Source organism: Galeopterus variegatus, unplaced genomic scaffold (genome assembly GCF_000696425.1).
Source record: "Galeopterus variegatus unplaced genomic scaffold, G_variegatus-3.0.2 Scaffold6397, whole genome shotgun sequence".
NCBI classification, from domain to species: domain Eukaryota; kingdom Metazoa; phylum Chordata; class Mammalia; order Dermoptera; family Cynocephalidae; genus Galeopterus; species Galeopterus variegatus.
Window position 1 is genome coordinate 3153 of NW_007732508.1, and position 17196 is coordinate 20348.

Below are 17196 nucleotides of genomic sequence, written 5' to 3' on the forward strand. Positions count from 1 at the left end.
TTCTTTAGTTTCTTCTAATCTGTAAGTAACGCTATCCCCCTGCCTTTTTTGTCTGTTTTAATGACATTTAATTTTGTGTGAACCCAGGCTGTCTTATAGAATGTCCCGCATACTGGATTTGTCTGATCGTTTCCTCATGATGAGATCCTGTTTAAATGCTTCTGTTGAGAATATCTGCTGGGATGGCGAGAAAGTCCTCCCTGACAGCTAAGCAGAACTGTGCCTCACCCTGCACTCCGCACATAGGACATTAAAGGGTCAGAAGGTACTGCCCCAGGGAAGAGAGAGACTATCTAGACATATTGGTAAACCTCAAACTGTCACACGAAAGAATGGAAAGGGGAAATTTTGAGGACAACATCTATACGGGGGCCACCACATGACGGGAAATGCAGGGTGAGGGCTGGGGTCCCTCGGCAGCCCAGGGGTTTGAGGGCGGAACCCTCGGTGGAGGTCAAGGTCATGGTTCTACGACAGGCATGATGCCACAGTCCAGCTTCCTTTTGTTTCCGTCTTTCCTCTTTTGTGTAACTGAACAGAGGAATCCACGGTCTTAGCTTTTCCAGAGTTGATTCTGACAGTTTGGGGAAAAAACAAGCAAATATTTTCAGTTTTGTGGTTGAGACTCATCTTTTGAGAGATGTGGAATGACTTCCTTTTGGTTTAAGACTTTGTAGAAAAACAACAAAAATGGCCACTGTCTTTCTTGGTCACTTCTAGAGCTTCCAGATTATAGTACTGGCCAGTATTTATTGAGCCTTTTTATGTGCTAGGCACCGTGTTGCGTCCTTCATGTCCTTCAGAGGTTACCATTCACCCTCTGATACAGGTGCCACCACAGCTCTCACTGGCCAGGTGAGGAAACTGAGGCTTGCGGAGCTTAAGTAGCTTGTCTGAGGAAACTTGGTTGGTACGTAGTGGGGTTAATATTCAAAGCTAGGCCCAAGTGACCCAAAGCCTGCCCACTTAAATAACTTGGAGAGGCAGAGCAGAGAAGCCAGATGGCCCTGCTCTTCTGTCACTGTTTGGTGTGCCCTACACCTCTTTCCCAAGGGCAGTCCTCCCCATAGCCTCTGTCCTGGCCTGGGTGTCACCCACCTCTGCCAGAGTGTTGACCCAGGCTGGCTGATGGAGGAATTCTTAGCTCTGAAGAGCTACAAGGTAGGGCCTATCAGAAACACCTTCTTCTGAGATTTGGGTGTAAAAAATGTAAGCTTAGAGCTCTAGAAGGCCATCTGCCCTGGAGAAAGCCTGAGAGAATAAAACTCAAAACAGATGGAGAGAGAGAGGCAGAATCTTGAGGACAGACTCTGAGCCGCTGGATCCAGACCCTCCTGAAGTCAATCAGTTCCCTCTTGGACTCCCTGTCACTGAGGGAGATTCTGTCCCTTGCCATGAAAACCCAACTGCCTACAACAGAAGCGGCTGATATCCAAAGTGCTCTCAGAACATAACCGATCAGGTCTCCAAAGTAGGTCTGGGCTGCGTCCCACTGGGAGAAGAGGGCAGCCTCCTGTCCCACCTGCTCGCGTGTCTGCCATCCAAAGTGCTCTCAGAACATAACCGATCAGGTCTCCAAAGTAGGTCTGGGCTGCGTCCCACCGGGAGAAGAGGGCAGCCTCCTGTCCCACCTGCTTGCGTGTCTGCCGGAGCAATTAATTCCGTGGCTCCAGAAGTTCTGAACGAAGCTGGCACTCACGAGGGCACACACACATCTGCTGACTCCTGCCTTCAACCCTTTCTCCAGACACCATCATGGGTCACGTTCCCCCCCACTGCACCTTTAAGTAGTTTCTGCATCCTTGAAGAGAGATCACCAGCTGACCAAACTGATGGGTAAAACCTTCCCTCCCATCCTCTCCTGGCTGTGAGATAATATAACTCTCGCCTTTCTGCTCCCTAGAGCATTTGGCCGGCCCCAGGGCCCTGCCCACTGGGCTTCCAGAGTCTTCTCTCCCTGGAAGGACACCCCACACAACCAGAAATTGGCAGAGAGGAAATAGGCAAATAGATATAAGAAATCCACCCAACGAGCCCTATCAGGTGAAGCAACTCTGGCGATAAAGCAGCTGAGCACCGTTCCGGCTGGACCAACACCACGTCCTGCTTCCAGCAAGTTTCTCAACGGGAAATCAAAACTGAGCAGACCCTCCCCTGCCTCTACCTTGTAAGCCCTGTAAGATGTGTTCTAACATCAGAGAGTAAGAAGTAGGTGAAGATCAAATAGTCAGTGGCAAAGGGGGAGGTCTTAGGGACGCATACATTGTTCATTTACTCAGGGGATAATTAAATACCAAGTTGAACCACTTACGCACTCCTGGATCCTCGGGGCCTGAGCAAAGTACTGTCCCATCAACAACCACGTGTGGAGTCCCCTGGAAATATCAAACCTACGCAGTCTCTGAGCTTCTTGGTGCTTTGAGAAAACGACCTAAATATGGTGATTAATAATCTCTAAGTGATTGTCACAGTGATATTAATAGTGCTTAAGGGAGCTCTTGCTGTATGTAGAACATTTCATCACTGTTGCTGAAAAAGTCCATGTTTAGTGCTGAAATCTGATTATTTTCATGACATCAGCATTATCATAAATCCTTAGTATTAGGAATTTGCTTTCCAAATTAAACCCTACGACCAAGCAATCATCTGAAAGCTACGTGCAAAAGACACAGGATTGACCCTTGGCGGACCTCCTTCATATTCTTGCCTGTTTGAGCAGGGTTCCTTGGAAGGAGGAATTGGGGTGCCAGGGCAGGGCTGTGTGCTCTGCATGGCAAAAGGGCCCACTGACGATGGTCATGGCCTTCGTGGCCAGGCCCCAGGTTCTGGGCCAAACAGGAAATGACCAATTATTAGAATGAGAGAACATTCAGGTTTAGCCTCTTTCCTATGCCTTCAGGGAGGGATGGGTTGTGATCTCATCATGAAAACTCAAAAGAAAATCATCCATCTAAAGAAAATCATCCTCATGTTTCCATTATAATTGCTGAGTCCCCAAGCCCGTGACTACTGGGGTACATGCATGTCATGGGATGCTGTGTGGAAATAAAAGTGACATGGTAGATCATAATGGTCATCCCAAAGTGGTGCGGTATTGGGACAATGTGCTGTGTCCTTTATGCTTCTCTGTATTGTCGAGATGTTTACAATGAGCATATTTCACTTACTAATTAGAGGAAATAATAGGGCAATTTTCATTTCAAAAAAAATGGCTAGGTGATCCATGTTTTAATCTTTAATATTTACCACATTCAATGAGACGTGGAATGACAGGCTTTAAACAGAGCTGCTGACTCTGCTCTGTCTGACTGGAGAGTAAGTTTTCTATCACCTGTAAGTCCCAGTTTGTAGGGCACTGAGGATCTGCCGAAAGCTCAGACAATGACATGGAGTCTCCCAGGCTCCCCTTTAATAGACCATTTTCAGATACGGAGTATCTTAGGCCCTCTGTCGGCTTGAAGTTGTGGGAATGGCCCTGATGCTGGTCACAGAAATGTGACTTGCCTCTTCTATCCATGTTTTCTCTGGTTTCCCCTCGGCTGCCCTCTCTCTCTCTCTCTGTCTCTCTCTGTCTCTGTCTCTCTCTCTCTCTCTTTCTCCCTCCCTCCACCGTATGCTTCTCTGCCTTATTTCTTCCAGCTCTCAGCTTAGCAAGGCAGCCAAAGAACAGAAAATAAAACAGCAATTTCAAATCATTACTTCAAATCACATTTGCAAGGCCTCCATCCCTACCTAATGCCACAGACTGGCAGGGATTCGCTGCCAGAGGAAGCCAGACAAAATCTCCCTAAAGATGATTATGCGGCTCCACCCACCCTCCTGGAAGGTCACTGCGAAAGCAGCACAGTACTGAGGATTAACAAGAGAATCACCCAAAGTCCAGAGCTCTACAGAGATCAAGGCTTCTATTTCTCTGCGGCAGAGCTTCGGGGTGTGTACTTGGGGGTGCTCCAGGCACCTGGAGGGACAAAGGGCTCAGACAGTTGTCCTGAAGCTTCTGGAGTTCTCACAATTCAAAGAAGTGCTCATCTGTGCCTGCTGATCCAGCCTTCACCTGCCCTCCTAACCTCCTCCTCCTTTTTCCCACCACAGAACCCCCAATGCTCAGGAGCACAGACCTTCCTTTTTTTAAATTTATTTTTTGAATTGAAAAATAATTGATTATCCACATTTATGGGGTACAGAGATATGGATGGAAGTTGGCGTCCCCACCCCCTCACATGCCCAAACTCCAGCTCTGCCAGGATGGCACCTAGTTTTCTACAAGGCTTACCTAAGACACCCTTTCTTCTTGAAAGAGCCTCACTGCCCCACGTGCCAAGCCTGGCTGAATTACTCCCCTCCGTACCTCCCAGGCCCTGGGTGTACCCATACTTAGCACTGACCACACCGTGAGGCAGCCTGGCACTCCCTCGGCCAGTGAGCTCTCCGACAGCAGGACGCCGTCCCAGCATCCACCTTGCTGCTGGCCCAAATGGGTGCTCATTTCAGGCTTGTTGGGTTAATGCGATCACCTGGCCATGACCATAAGTGACAGGAACTTGAAGAATCCAAGTTGTGGGATTGTGATGAAAAGCACCCTTGAAGGGGGGTGCTGGAAAAATGCTGTTTGGGGATGACAATGGCAGGTGCCCAGGTAGCCTGTCACCCTAGACTCTTCCCTAGGGCTGCTTTCTCCCAATTTACAATCACCTCTTTCCTAGCTGGCTGCTTCTGCACTGGAAGAATGAACACCCATAACTGTAGAGCTATAGATGGACGGTTCCCCAGGGATGCCAGAGCTGTTTCCTGCTTCCGAGGGGAAGAAAGGAATCTTTTCCAAGGAATGGGAAATAGATGGGTGTCCTATCAAAAGGTCAGAAAAAGATATTCAGATGGAGTGTCACTCTCGGAAGTCCAAAAAGATCCACACAGTTCCCTCCACATCATTCCTCATAGTAATAGAACCTTCTTCAAGTGCTGGTGTCAGAGAATAAAACCCCATAATTTGTGACGTGGGGCTGAGATAGGGAGAGACTCCACACCATGTTAAAGAGTATGGATGGTTCCACATAACTCCATCTCTACTGGAAAAAAATGTCTTCAGGGCAAGACCCTGTGCTTGGCGCTGGGTACTTACTGATTCTACCTAAAAAATACAGTTTAGTGCAGCAAATATGATATAGGTAAATACTCTGAGATAGGGAGAGACTCCACACCATGTTAAAGAGTATGGATGGTTCCACATAACTCCATCCCTACTGGAAAAAAAATGTCTTCAGGGCAAGACCCTGTGCTTGGCGCTGGGTACTTACTGATTCTACCTAAAAAATACAGTTTAGTGCAGCAAATATGATATAGGTCAATACCGGTGATGCTAGCTCTGTCGATCATTTAAACTTGGAGAGTAACATGAGTCTATTGCACAAATGAGCCATAAAAAGGTAGAGATCAAGGTTATCGTAGCTCAGAGGAAAATATGGAAAATAACAATATTGACTATATATGAATAATATCACATTATTACCAATAAATAGAGGACTGAGAAATTCTTACCCCAGGATAAGGAAAAGTAAAGGGCGACAAGACACCCTAAAAGACTCCAGTGGTACTGGGTCCTCTTTTTCTTTCTAATGAGGTTCATAGAAAGTGAGTTTTACCTCCTCGCATTCACATCAGTGAATAGTTGGGGAGGGGAAACCAGTTTGGAATGAAAACAAAACAGAAGAGACAAAGAACAAACATTAACACCCAAAAAGAAGAGCCATGGCTGGCTGAATTTGTTGGACATGTCGGGTCCAGGGAGCTGGGTCCCAGCCTCTGTCACAAGGAGAATGACGCTGAATCCAAGCCCTCAAGCATGCAGGTACCTGGATGACAAATCACAGAACACAGACGCGCCCCCTTTTTAATCATTTATCAGACATATTAAGGCCAACCAAAGAGGAAACGGAACATTCGAAGTCAGCTCCTTCAAGTATAATTTCCAAGAAGAGAAATTTATGACCTGTACTTACTCTCCATTAGAGCACGTCTAACCTCTTTTATTAGTTTATTCATCAAGACAGCCCTGGGTTTCAGGCCAGCTCCGCACACAGGCAGGTCATCAGGAGAGGGATCCTCTGGGGCATTTTCCTCCCGGTCCAGTTGTGTTTTCCAAATCATCACACAGTTAACGGGAGTAGGCATGGTGCATTCGGCAGGAGGGTTTTAGGTTTTCCCCAAAAGGCAATTCACAGAGCAAGCCCCAGGGGCTCTATGGATATAATGTGAACATCTGAAATGTACTTGGAAATGAAACGGTTCTGTGTTTGCTGTATGGGGTTTGTGATTGCCTCTCAAAGAGCATCGCTTCTATTGCCTTTACGACCGGGTTCAATTTCTTATTTAGTGATGTAATAAAGGGACGATTTAGACCAGGCTGCGAGGACTTCCCAATCAGTGAGCACTCCTATGCCTCACCCGCCGCTCACCTCTCCCCATGACACCATGGCTCATCTTTGAGCAACCCCACTGGGTTCTCAGGTATCAGCCACGGGTCCTTCAAAATTGTCGCTACCTCCCATGCCCCGGCACAGCTGCTCCTGTGTTTACCACGCAGTTCCCCAGCCCTGCAGAAGGGAGCAGCCCACACCTTCCTCTGGGTTTCTTCCCATCTCTGTGTCAGATCACTCTTTCTGCAAATAATACAACTCTAATTTTATTATGATGAAAGCAAACACACCTGATATTTACAATGTGGCCTTGGGGACTCAAATGAGGAAAAATATGAGAAAGAACATCTTACCTTGTTTTAAGGATATTCAGAAACTGCAAAATTTCTGAAAACTGTATCAGTCTGAGAGCTCTTAAAAATCTCAAACCTGGAAAGAGAAATGAAATAAAGATGCATTATTTTCAATGCGTGGTTTTCATGATCACAGTCTGACGTTTGATTTACAGCTGCCCAGAGTTGAAGGGATATGAAGATCTTGCAGAAGACAAACCATCCGGTACCTTGGACATGTTCCTTCATTCTGATTCTTGACTGGTTTAATCTGACCTGGTAAACTGAGTTTTTCATTAAAAGTGGCTTGTTTGGAAGCACTTTAGAAGAAGGGCTAGTGGGGAGGGCATCTGTTAATGAGGCTTCTCACTTGGCAATCTCTGATTTAAAGCACTGTTTCTAAGTCACCTCGTTGACTGGCAGGATTTTGTCTCTGAAAAATACCAGGAATTGTGATAGCTCAGGGTAACCCTTGTGCTAAGAGCAGATTAACAATAAATCGGATAACCCTATGTCTTTGATGGGTTTTTTTTTTATCTGTATCTTCAGCCCCAATAAAATAGAGTACGGCCCACAACATCATCTGTTTTCTATAAGGTTCTATATTTTTTTATACCAAAAACAAAACAAAAACAAAAAACATCCAGATCAGTAAAATATCACATCCCACAACTTCAGGATTCAAAACTTATATAATTCCACTTTTACTAAGTGTCAAGAAGAGTGTTTGTCCTTTCTAAAGCAGCACTCTCTTGAATGGGAGAGTCAGTACGTCTAGGTGGCAGAAGAAAGAGAGAAGGAAAACACAGTCATGGATTTTCTAAAAATACAAATTTTTATTGTGTTTTAATAGCCAAGGGTAAACAACATTTCCATTGAGGTCAAATTCATGAGTCAAAACCATTCTGAGCCAGCCTTAGACTTCACCGCCTTGTCCCTCATGCTGCAGAGCTACAGTGGCCCTTCGTGTCCGCAGTCCAGCATCCATGGATTCAACCAACCATGGACCAAAAATGTTTGGGAAAAATAAATAAAAAATAGCAATGCAACAATAAAAAGTAATACAGTATAACAGCTATTCACGTAACATTTATATTGTATTAGGTATTATAAGTAGTCTAAGATGATTTAAAGTACACGGGAGGATGTGTGTGGGTTATATGCAAATATGCCATTTTATATCAGGGACTTCAGCATCTGGAGATTTTGTTATGGGGTTGGGGGGCGGCCTGGAGCCAATCCCCCACGGATACCCAGGGAAGACTGTAATTATGAAATGCTGAGTATCACAACTTTGAGACATTGAATATAACACCCACTCCCAAGGGGATTTCTGTTTGCATATTTTCTGAAAGCATTTAATTAAGCACCACCAGGTGCCAAATGCAGTACTGAGCACCACGTGGACTGAGCTGACTGACAGCTCCAAGCCAGCGGGTGAGACTTTCTTCCACCTGCATATGGGAGGCAGGAAAGGGAAGGGGAAGGCACACGGGTGGGAAGCAGCGGTGGCGATTCACCAGCAGCCCGGGATGAACTCTTACTATCTTTCACTTCAACAAGGAGCGCTCTAACTGGGCCCAGTGTGGAGCTGTTTAGGTAAAAGGATATTTAACGTAAAGCCCATAAGGGAAAAAAAAAATCTGGCTGTACAAGGAAACAAAGAAAGAGGGAGAAAAGGATACTGGCTCAAAAGGAATATTTCTCATTATAAAGGATTTGCCTTCGTGAACAGATTTATTTCAGAAAGCATTTGCCTTCTATGCTAAATAATATTTATGTCACTTTTATTAAACAAGAAAATGCAGAGATGAGAAAGGATGTTGATGAGATGAAAAGGCTCAGGAGCCAAAAACACAGTCATAAACAAACTGATGAAAGGTTGACTTCACCCTGCTGAGCACTGAACTTAATGCAGACAACAAAACCGAGTAGTCTCAGAAAGCACAGAAAGTAAGGAAAAGGGAGAAAGAAAAGAGGAAGCAAAGAAAATAGAATGGAGTGAAGATCACAGAGATCCAAACTGTGAATAAAATGTGCTCCAAAGGGAAGTACAAACAACACATAGATCATAAGCAATGGCCAGAACGTAATAGAAGAGAACTTCATGGTTACAAAAAAAAAAATGACTTTAGATTAAAAGGTAAAATGAATGACCAGCTCTTAGAGGCCAATGCCAGGAAGGACCTGGCTCTTTTTTCCTTCAAACTTCAAGTACTAAAATCAAATTAAACAATAAAAATAAAGCATTAGTGTTGGGTGGAGGGTTTACCATTAATGTGACTAAGATCCTTTCATTTAATAATAAGTGTTAAACAATTGGGAAATACTCAGAATTTTCAGCCAGAGTTGAACGCAGGATTTTTATACTCAGGCAGTGGTTGTTCAAGAGTAAAGGCAACAAAAACAACATTTTCAAATATATAAGTACTCAAAAAATAAATCGTTTGCTCAGTTTGTGCAAAAACTGTCAGAGAGGTTCAGAAGACTTACTAAGTCAGAATGGGGTGCAAGTGCTGGGAAGTAAATTTTTAACAGACTCTACTGTAGGTGCTGAGCATCAGCCCAACCTAGAACGTTTGGTCTTACAACCACCAGCACCACTGTCACATGGTGCTGTGAGATAAAATAACAAATTTAGAAACTTGTAGTAGAAAACGACTGGCAGGCAGCACTGAAACCAGTCAAGGATATAAAGAAACACTTGTAACGTACTAGTGGCTCATGGTTTAGTCCTGTGTGTGCATATATATTTCTTTTATTTATGGAACCAAAAATAGAATACAAATGACCCAAATTTCAAACTAGATTTCTTCTTTTTATCTGTAGCTGATGGCATTTGCATCCTGAATTATTTGCTTAGTTACAGCTTGCCACATTTTAGTGACTCACAAAAATATAATGAATAAAAGCTTTTCTTTTAACTGAGGTGCATGAAAATAAAGCTAGGAATTAAATGACTGCAGAAACCACAGGTCCTGTACTCTTACTAGAGGTGAACTGCAGATCCAACTCTGAGCACCTTCTTAACAGAAGCAAGCGGAGAGGCAGTACAAGAGTAATAGTGTGTATATAAAAGAGAAAAACAAGCTGGTTCTCAGAACAGTTTTTCCCAACATGAAGACCGGAGGGAAATGTTTTCCTGCAAAAGGGACCAGGGCGATGCAAAGGCAGGGTTCTTGCGAGCTGAATCATGGTGGCCTTTATTTGACTGACTTGTACTGGTCATTTTCATGGCATTTGGTTTTGTTAATGCAAATGGGTAAACAGAGTTGTACATGGATTTTAAAAAGTCAGTCTCCTGGATTTATCCTCAGATCATCCAGACTATCTGAAGAAATAGTTGGTCTGAAGTATGTATCTTTCAGGCAGCAGTTCACAACAGGTTCCTAACTGCTTTCTGCCTCGGACCCCTTGTGGTTTCTGCTCAAAACCCTCCAATGGGGCATTTCACACGTCTCACACACAAAGTCCTTCAAAGACCTAAAGTGGTGCCAACCTCCCCCCCATCACTATCTCCTTTTGAGTCTGATGGCCTCCTACAACCACTCCCACTCCTTTCCCCCTGACCTGGCTGTCGCCCTGGGTGATTCTTGAATACATAGGCATGCTCTCGCCCCAGGGCCTTTGCACATGCTTGTCTTTCCACCTGGAATGCTATTCCCCAGATGTTGACATGGTCCAGTCCCTCACCTCCTTCAGGTTTTCACTCAGTGCCACTTTATCAGTGGGGCCTTCCCTGGCTACCCCCCCTAAAACCACCACTCGTCTCAGAATACCTCTGAAACTCGTTCCTCTGCCTGTCTTACCCTTCTCCTCCGCATGATGCATTAGCATCTGATGTACGTTATTTACTTTCTGTCTCCTATGGGCGGCATCAGCTCTATGAGGGAGGGACAGATGTTTCTTTTGTTCATAGCTGTATTTCTAGTACCTAAAATAGTGTCTGGCATAAGACAGATGCCCAATAAATACTTGTTTGAACTGGATAAGTGAATCAGAGTTTTGAGAGAGAATTAGGTGGCATAGAGTTAAAATTGAGATAATCTGCATTCAGAATTCTGAGACTACACGCTGCTTACTAAAGGGGGAAGTTCTGAGGGGTCACCTGATGGAGGTCAGGACTGACACTCTGAGGAAGCATGAAGGAGGCGAACAGGCAATGGCCACTCCTGCTGCACCCAGAAAGCGCCTGGAGGAGTACGACAGCAACTTCAGGTCACGCGAAGGAGGTCGAAAGAGAGGTGGGAAGGGAAACTCCTAAGTGACAAATTACTCAGAGTTGTGAAGAAGAAAACGTGTATATATGCAAAGGCAGGAATTACACCCACCCTGCAACAGAGGTTCCAGTCTGGATGGTTTTACCAGTAAGTCCCTTTACACCATCAAGAAATAGTAAATGTCTCTATATATTCTCTATTGTATGATCAAGTAATAAAAATGGACTTATCTCTCTTTTTCTGTGCTTTGTATAGGTTTAGATTGTTGGCATTACCTAGACACAGGTACCCCACACGTTAAAAAAAAAAAAGTCAGGCTCATCACACTAATGACTAATGACAATAATCCTAAATATAATACTAGCATATCAAATCTGGGACTGCACTAAATGAATAAAACACATGAGCTGTAGTGGATGCCATGGGGTGCAGCCAGATCCCCTCTGCTGGGTCCTGAAGTGGCTCACAGTTGGTCCTGCTATTGGAATCCCCTCTACTCCAGGGAGCTGCCTTGCTCAAGGTGATAACCTCTGCTTAGGGTGGTCCCCCATGACTGGCTGATGCAGGGACAAAGGCCAGCTGCCTTGCCTCAATTTGAGATGACTTTGAAGGGCCATCCAGCTGCAGGGCTCCCTGTGGGATGGGCTGAGGCTTCCAGTACAGCTGTGCCCCAGCCTGAGCTCTCCACCTGGTCCTAGTACCCTTATTCTCGCCCAGGCCTGGGTATTAGAACCTACCTGGAGATCTGTACACCTAAGTATTCTGACTATACACGTGGGCACATTGGAGGTACTCAATAAATGGTAATTTCATTGCACGAAGCTATAGAATTAAAAGAGCATAGGATTGTCCACAACTCCACAGAAAAGTCAACAAGATGGAATAGAAAGCCCAGAAACACACACACACACACACACACACGGCATATAGTGTTACCGTTATATTAAATGATCGGTAATGACGATGTTGACAATGATGTAAATTTGTTATTGATCATCTACTACTTCTAATTACTTACTACATGTCAAAACCTTTAACTGCATCTTTTTTAATCCATACATCAGAAGGAAATAATAAAGGATAAGTAGACTAGATAGTATATCCAGCACACAGTTTGTACACAAACAACAGAGCCAGGTTTCCTCCCAAATGTGCTGAACTCCACAAAGCCCCATCTTTCAGCCACCTCCCTATACAGACTTGGGCCAGTCAGTCCCAATTCCAAATATTAGAACTCGAGCCAGCACTTTGAGGACTTGTGACAGGTCTTGTCAAACCGTCCTAACAATTTGCAGTCCCATCAGTAAGTAAATACTCTTCTGCCCACATCCTCACTGGACTGAGCACTGAGATAGAGGGAAGGAGGGGGGAGGGGGAAGTTAAAGTCCCAATGTGATAGCCCCAAATAAGAGCACATTGCTGTCTTATTGTGTTTTTCTATGTTAACAAGTGAAGTTAATTTTTTCATATAATTACTAGTCATTTCATTTTGTCCTTTAAAGTGATTTATAGTGGCCTTTGCCAGTTTACCTGCGTGTTCATCTTAGTAATACATTTGAGCTCGTTTATAATGAGGATATTATACATTATCTATTACCTCCCACAGTTCCTCATTCTTCTAATTTTGCTTAAAGTTTTTTCTGTCTAAAATTTTACTTAAAGTCGTTTTTTTTTTTTTTTTTTTCCTGAATTCTAAATTTTGTTATATGGTATCAGTATTTCTATCATTTTTTTTAATATCCAAGAAAGATCATCTCAACACTTTTTTTTTTTTTTTTTTTTTTTTTAGCTGCATCTACATTTTCTCTTTGTACTTTTAGGGCAGTGGGATTTTTTGTTTTTTATTTTTTAATGGCCGGCCAGCTTGGGGATCCAAACCCATGACCTGGGCTTTACCAACGCCATGCTTTCTTCCAAGTGACTTAACTGGCCAGGCCATTAGCACAGTGGTTCCTTTTTTTTTTTTTTTTTTAAATTTAATTTTAGGACTTTGTTTTCACTTTTTTATTTCTATTTTTCATTTTATCATTACACAATGTAAACATATTTTTATGGCCCTTTGCCAATTTCTCCCTTACTTCACCTTCCCTTTAGGGCAATGGTTCTGAACCCTGGCTGCACATTTAAATCACCTGGGAAGCTTTAAGAATTATTGACACTGGGGTCTCAACCCCTCTCCTCCCCCATTCTGACTTAATGGACCTGGGGCACAGCCAGGCAGAAGGCATTTTAGAACTCTAATGCGTGATTCTAATTAGCCCTCAAGGTTGAAAAATATCACAAACTTTTTCTGTAAATAGGCATGGCTGTATTCCAGCAAAATCTTATTCCTAGAAATAGGTCATGGGAACTAATTTGCTACCTGTGCTTTGGAAGCATGCTATTCAAACTCATTGTGTACACGAACTCCCTGGGATTTGTAAACAGGTTCTGACTCAGTGGGTTCTGAGATGGGGCCTGAGACCCTGCATTTCTAACAAGCTACAAGTTGTTGTCCACCTGTGGGTTAAAAGACCACAGTTTGAGCAAATAAGGCTGCAGGGTGGTGCTTTTCAGACTTTGCTGCCATGTCTATCACCTGGGGATTTTTAAAACAATACTGATGGCTGTCTCCCACCCCCTGATAGTCTGATTTAATTGGTCTAGGCTACAAACTGGGCATCAGAATTTTTAAAATTCTGACTCTATTGTGCAGCCCAGTTTGGAAACCACTGATTTAGGATATCTTTTCTTCCTTTTTTAAAACTTTGACTTGTTCATCCATCTTGATGTATTTATTTTTGGTAGTAGTCTGCCAAAAGGACCAAGCTTTATTTTTTTCCCCAAATAGCAAATTCCCCTTTACCTGAGTAATCACTTGAGTAATTTAAAACCAGTAATCTACCAAGTATGCTGCCTATTTAAATTAATTTAAAAAATATATCAGCTAACTCTAAGTTCAAAGAAATCAATACTATAAATAAGAGATTATTTGTAAGATAATGCATTCAGCTTAAGAACTTGGGGGAAAAGCAGTCTTAACAGTAGGAGAAAAGTGATTTCTAGTTTAGTGTTTATAATTAAATAATTAGAAAGCCAATAAAGATTAGAAGCAACCAAAAATTCCGAATCATTTTATGAGGGCAAACAAAAGCAACAAGAAAACAAACAAAATAAAAAGTTCTGGCTGATCCAATAAAGAAACAAATAGAAAAAATGTTATGCACAATAATATACTAATAAAAGTGTGAAAACCTCAGTGAGAGGAATGACTTTCTGAAAAATGTAAATGTTGAAACACACAAAAAAGAAAATCATTATAGGATAAAAATTGAGATATAAAGTGAAAAATATATTAACAACTTCTCCTCAATGATTCTGCACCCATATTCTTTATTATTAAATTCTTTAAAACAAATTTTATTAAAATTTTAAATTGTTTCATAATACAAAAAGAGATGGAAGCTACTAAGCTTATTTTATAAAAATGAACATAAATCTGGTATCAAAAACTGATTCTCAAAGCACAAAAGTAAAATATTCTGGGCCGGCCTGGTGGCGCACTGGAGAGTGTGCTGCTTGGGAGCGCGGTGGTGCTTCCGCCGAGGGTTCAGATCCCATGTGGAGACCGGTTCCCGCTCACTGGCTGGGCGCGGTGCGGGCGCAACACCGAGGGTTGCGATCCCGTTGCCGGTCCCCCGTATGGGCATGACACCGAGGGTTGCGATCCCATTACCGGTCAGTAAAAAAGACAAAAAGGGGAAGAAAAAAAAAAAAAAAGTAAAATATTCTAATATCACTAAAAACAGAGAAGCTAAAATTCTATATAAAATACCAACATATATAATTCATCAATGAATTAAAATAATATAGAGCATTCTGGTTAAACATGTCATATTGAACACAATGGCTCATCTCTGTCCCCTCTCAAAACCTCATTAAAATAATACTAAAGGTGAAGAAAAACAATAAAATGTCACAAAGACAAAAAGAGTGAAAGAGGAGACTACAAGCCCATAAGAGAAAATGACAAAATGTTAGTAGATGAAAGTGGATAATTTATTGGAAATTAACTTGGCAGAGCTGAGAAACCTGGCTTCACATGACGATAATATATATGTGGTAAGAAAGAAAAACATGTGTGTGTGTATATATATTTATATACATAAAGATAACAGAATATAAAAAAAGAGGCTTTGGTCAATACATTTCAAAGAGGAATTCCCTCTTGGTGGGGGTAGTGAGATGTGGAGATCATAGTGAAAAAGAAAATAACAATCTGAAAAGTGAAATGAAGTGACTGGCAGTGGGAAGAGAGAGGCTGTGACAGTGACACTGATTGATTGGGGTACCAAACAGGAGCATCCAGCACAAATCCTGAGTGAACTGGTAACTCCTAGGAGAAACAGACTCCAGCTGATGTAAGACCAGCTACTGGAGAAAAGCACACTGCAGCACACCTCAGTACTCTCCAAACAAGCTGCCATAAACGAAGGCAGCTTCACAAACAGGCTAGCAGAAAATCTCCAATCCAAAGATGAGTACAAAATCAAGACTCACCAAGCATTTGAGGAAAGGCAAGCTTTCCTCAAAGGCAGGCACATATTCTAGCAAACTTACACTTGAGGATACAACATTAACAATTAAAAGCAAATTAGCAATTTAGGAACAGTTTAATTGGAAAACATAAAGAGTTGTAAGAAAATACGTCCACTCAACAAGAATCAATTATCTTAGAAATTAAAATTTTGAACGTCAAAACTTTAAAAGGCCAACTGAACAAAAGAATGGACATAGCTACATAGCAAACTAGAGGGCTGGACTCTCAAACAGAAGTCTCTTCATACAAAGGAAAAGGAGGGGCTGCTGTGGGTTGACTGTCTCCCCAAAGCTCACTGAAGCTCAATCCCCATTGTAAAAGTGCTACAAGGATGGATCTCTGATCATGGTATTTGGAAGGCAGGGTCTTTAAGAGGTGATAAGACTGTGAGGACTGTGCCATCATGAATGGATTGATCCACTCATGGGCTAACAGATTTGGTGCTGATGGCTTTATAAGGAGGGCAAGTGAGATGTTAGCTCTCTTGCTCATGCCACTTTCTCTCTTGATGTGATACCTGAATTGCTATAGCAAGCACTCCCCTCAAGAAGGCCCTCACCAGATGTATCCCCTGGACTTTGGACTTCCCAGCCTTGAAACTATAAGAAATAAATTTTGCTCCTTTATAAATTACCCAGTTTCAAGTATTCCATTATAAGCAACAGAAACGGACAAATACAGGAGTAAAAAGTACAAAAGAAAAGTTAAGAGACTTGGAAGACAGGTATAGAGTTTTCAATATCCTTGTAGTTGAGCTTCTGGAAAAAGAAAATGAAGAAAATAGAAAGCAAGAAACATTCAAAACAATATTAGAACAAAGTTTCCTAGACCAAAAGAATAACCTGCATCCTCAGATTGGGAAGGTCTGTTAAGTGTCCAGATGGTTAAATTTTAAAAGACATAAATCCAGGCATATCATGGATATAATGACAATGTGAAGAAATAAACCCCTTCAAAACAATGAGAATCAAATTATAGCCACAACTCTGGCTGCCCTGGATGCGAGGAAACAGAAGAAGGGTATCTTTATAATTCTAAGGAGAAATTATTTTGAACCAAGTAAAATATACTTAGCTGGCTGGAAGAAAAATAAATCCAAAAGAAGTGAGATGCAACAAGCAATGTCAGAGAAGATCAAAGTAACTGATTAGTCTATGTGTTGACCGAGTATTTTTTAAAATATTGTATAATAACAATGATTTAAAATTAACATCTCTAGAACTACATGGAAGACGGTGGCGGAAAGGAGAGAGAGCAGTGGAAGAAAAAGCTGTGCTAAAGTTCTTGTCTTGCTTCAAGGGAGGATACTATTAATTATATATAAACAGAAAAAATTAAGTTTAATGTGTATCAGCAACTTAAGATTGCATTTGGAATTATAAATTCAAATGCTTAGAGGGGAAAAAATAACAAGGGAATTTAATCAAAGGGAGGAAAAAAAGAACAAAAAATGTAATCAATTAAAGGAAAAAAATAAACAATAAAAAGTGTAATTAGAAAACACAATTGCAACAGCAAAAAGAGCTCAAAAATATTTGTAATCACAATCAAATTGAATGGGTTAAATTAATCTATTAAAAAACACAGACTTGGGGGCCGGCCCGGTGGCACACTGGATAGTGCGCCGCTTGGGAAGCGCAGCGGCACTCCCG

The 17196-nt window shown here is 42.3% G+C and overlaps 1 protein-coding gene across 1 annotated transcript in view; it reads right to left on the reverse strand.

The window, feature by feature from the left end:
• LOC103606231 (calcium-activated potassium channel subunit alpha-1-like) overlaps window positions 1–17196 on the reverse strand; it is a gene marked incomplete at both ends in the record, with an annotated part of 78943 nt that overhangs the window by 3040 nt on the left and 58707 nt on the right. Inside the window, one exon of the mRNA XM_008590820.1 lies at window positions 6767–6842. Coding sequence (XP_008589042.1) covers window positions 6767–6842 — 76 coding nt within the window. The remainder of the gene's footprint in view (window positions 1–6766; window positions 6843–17196) is intronic.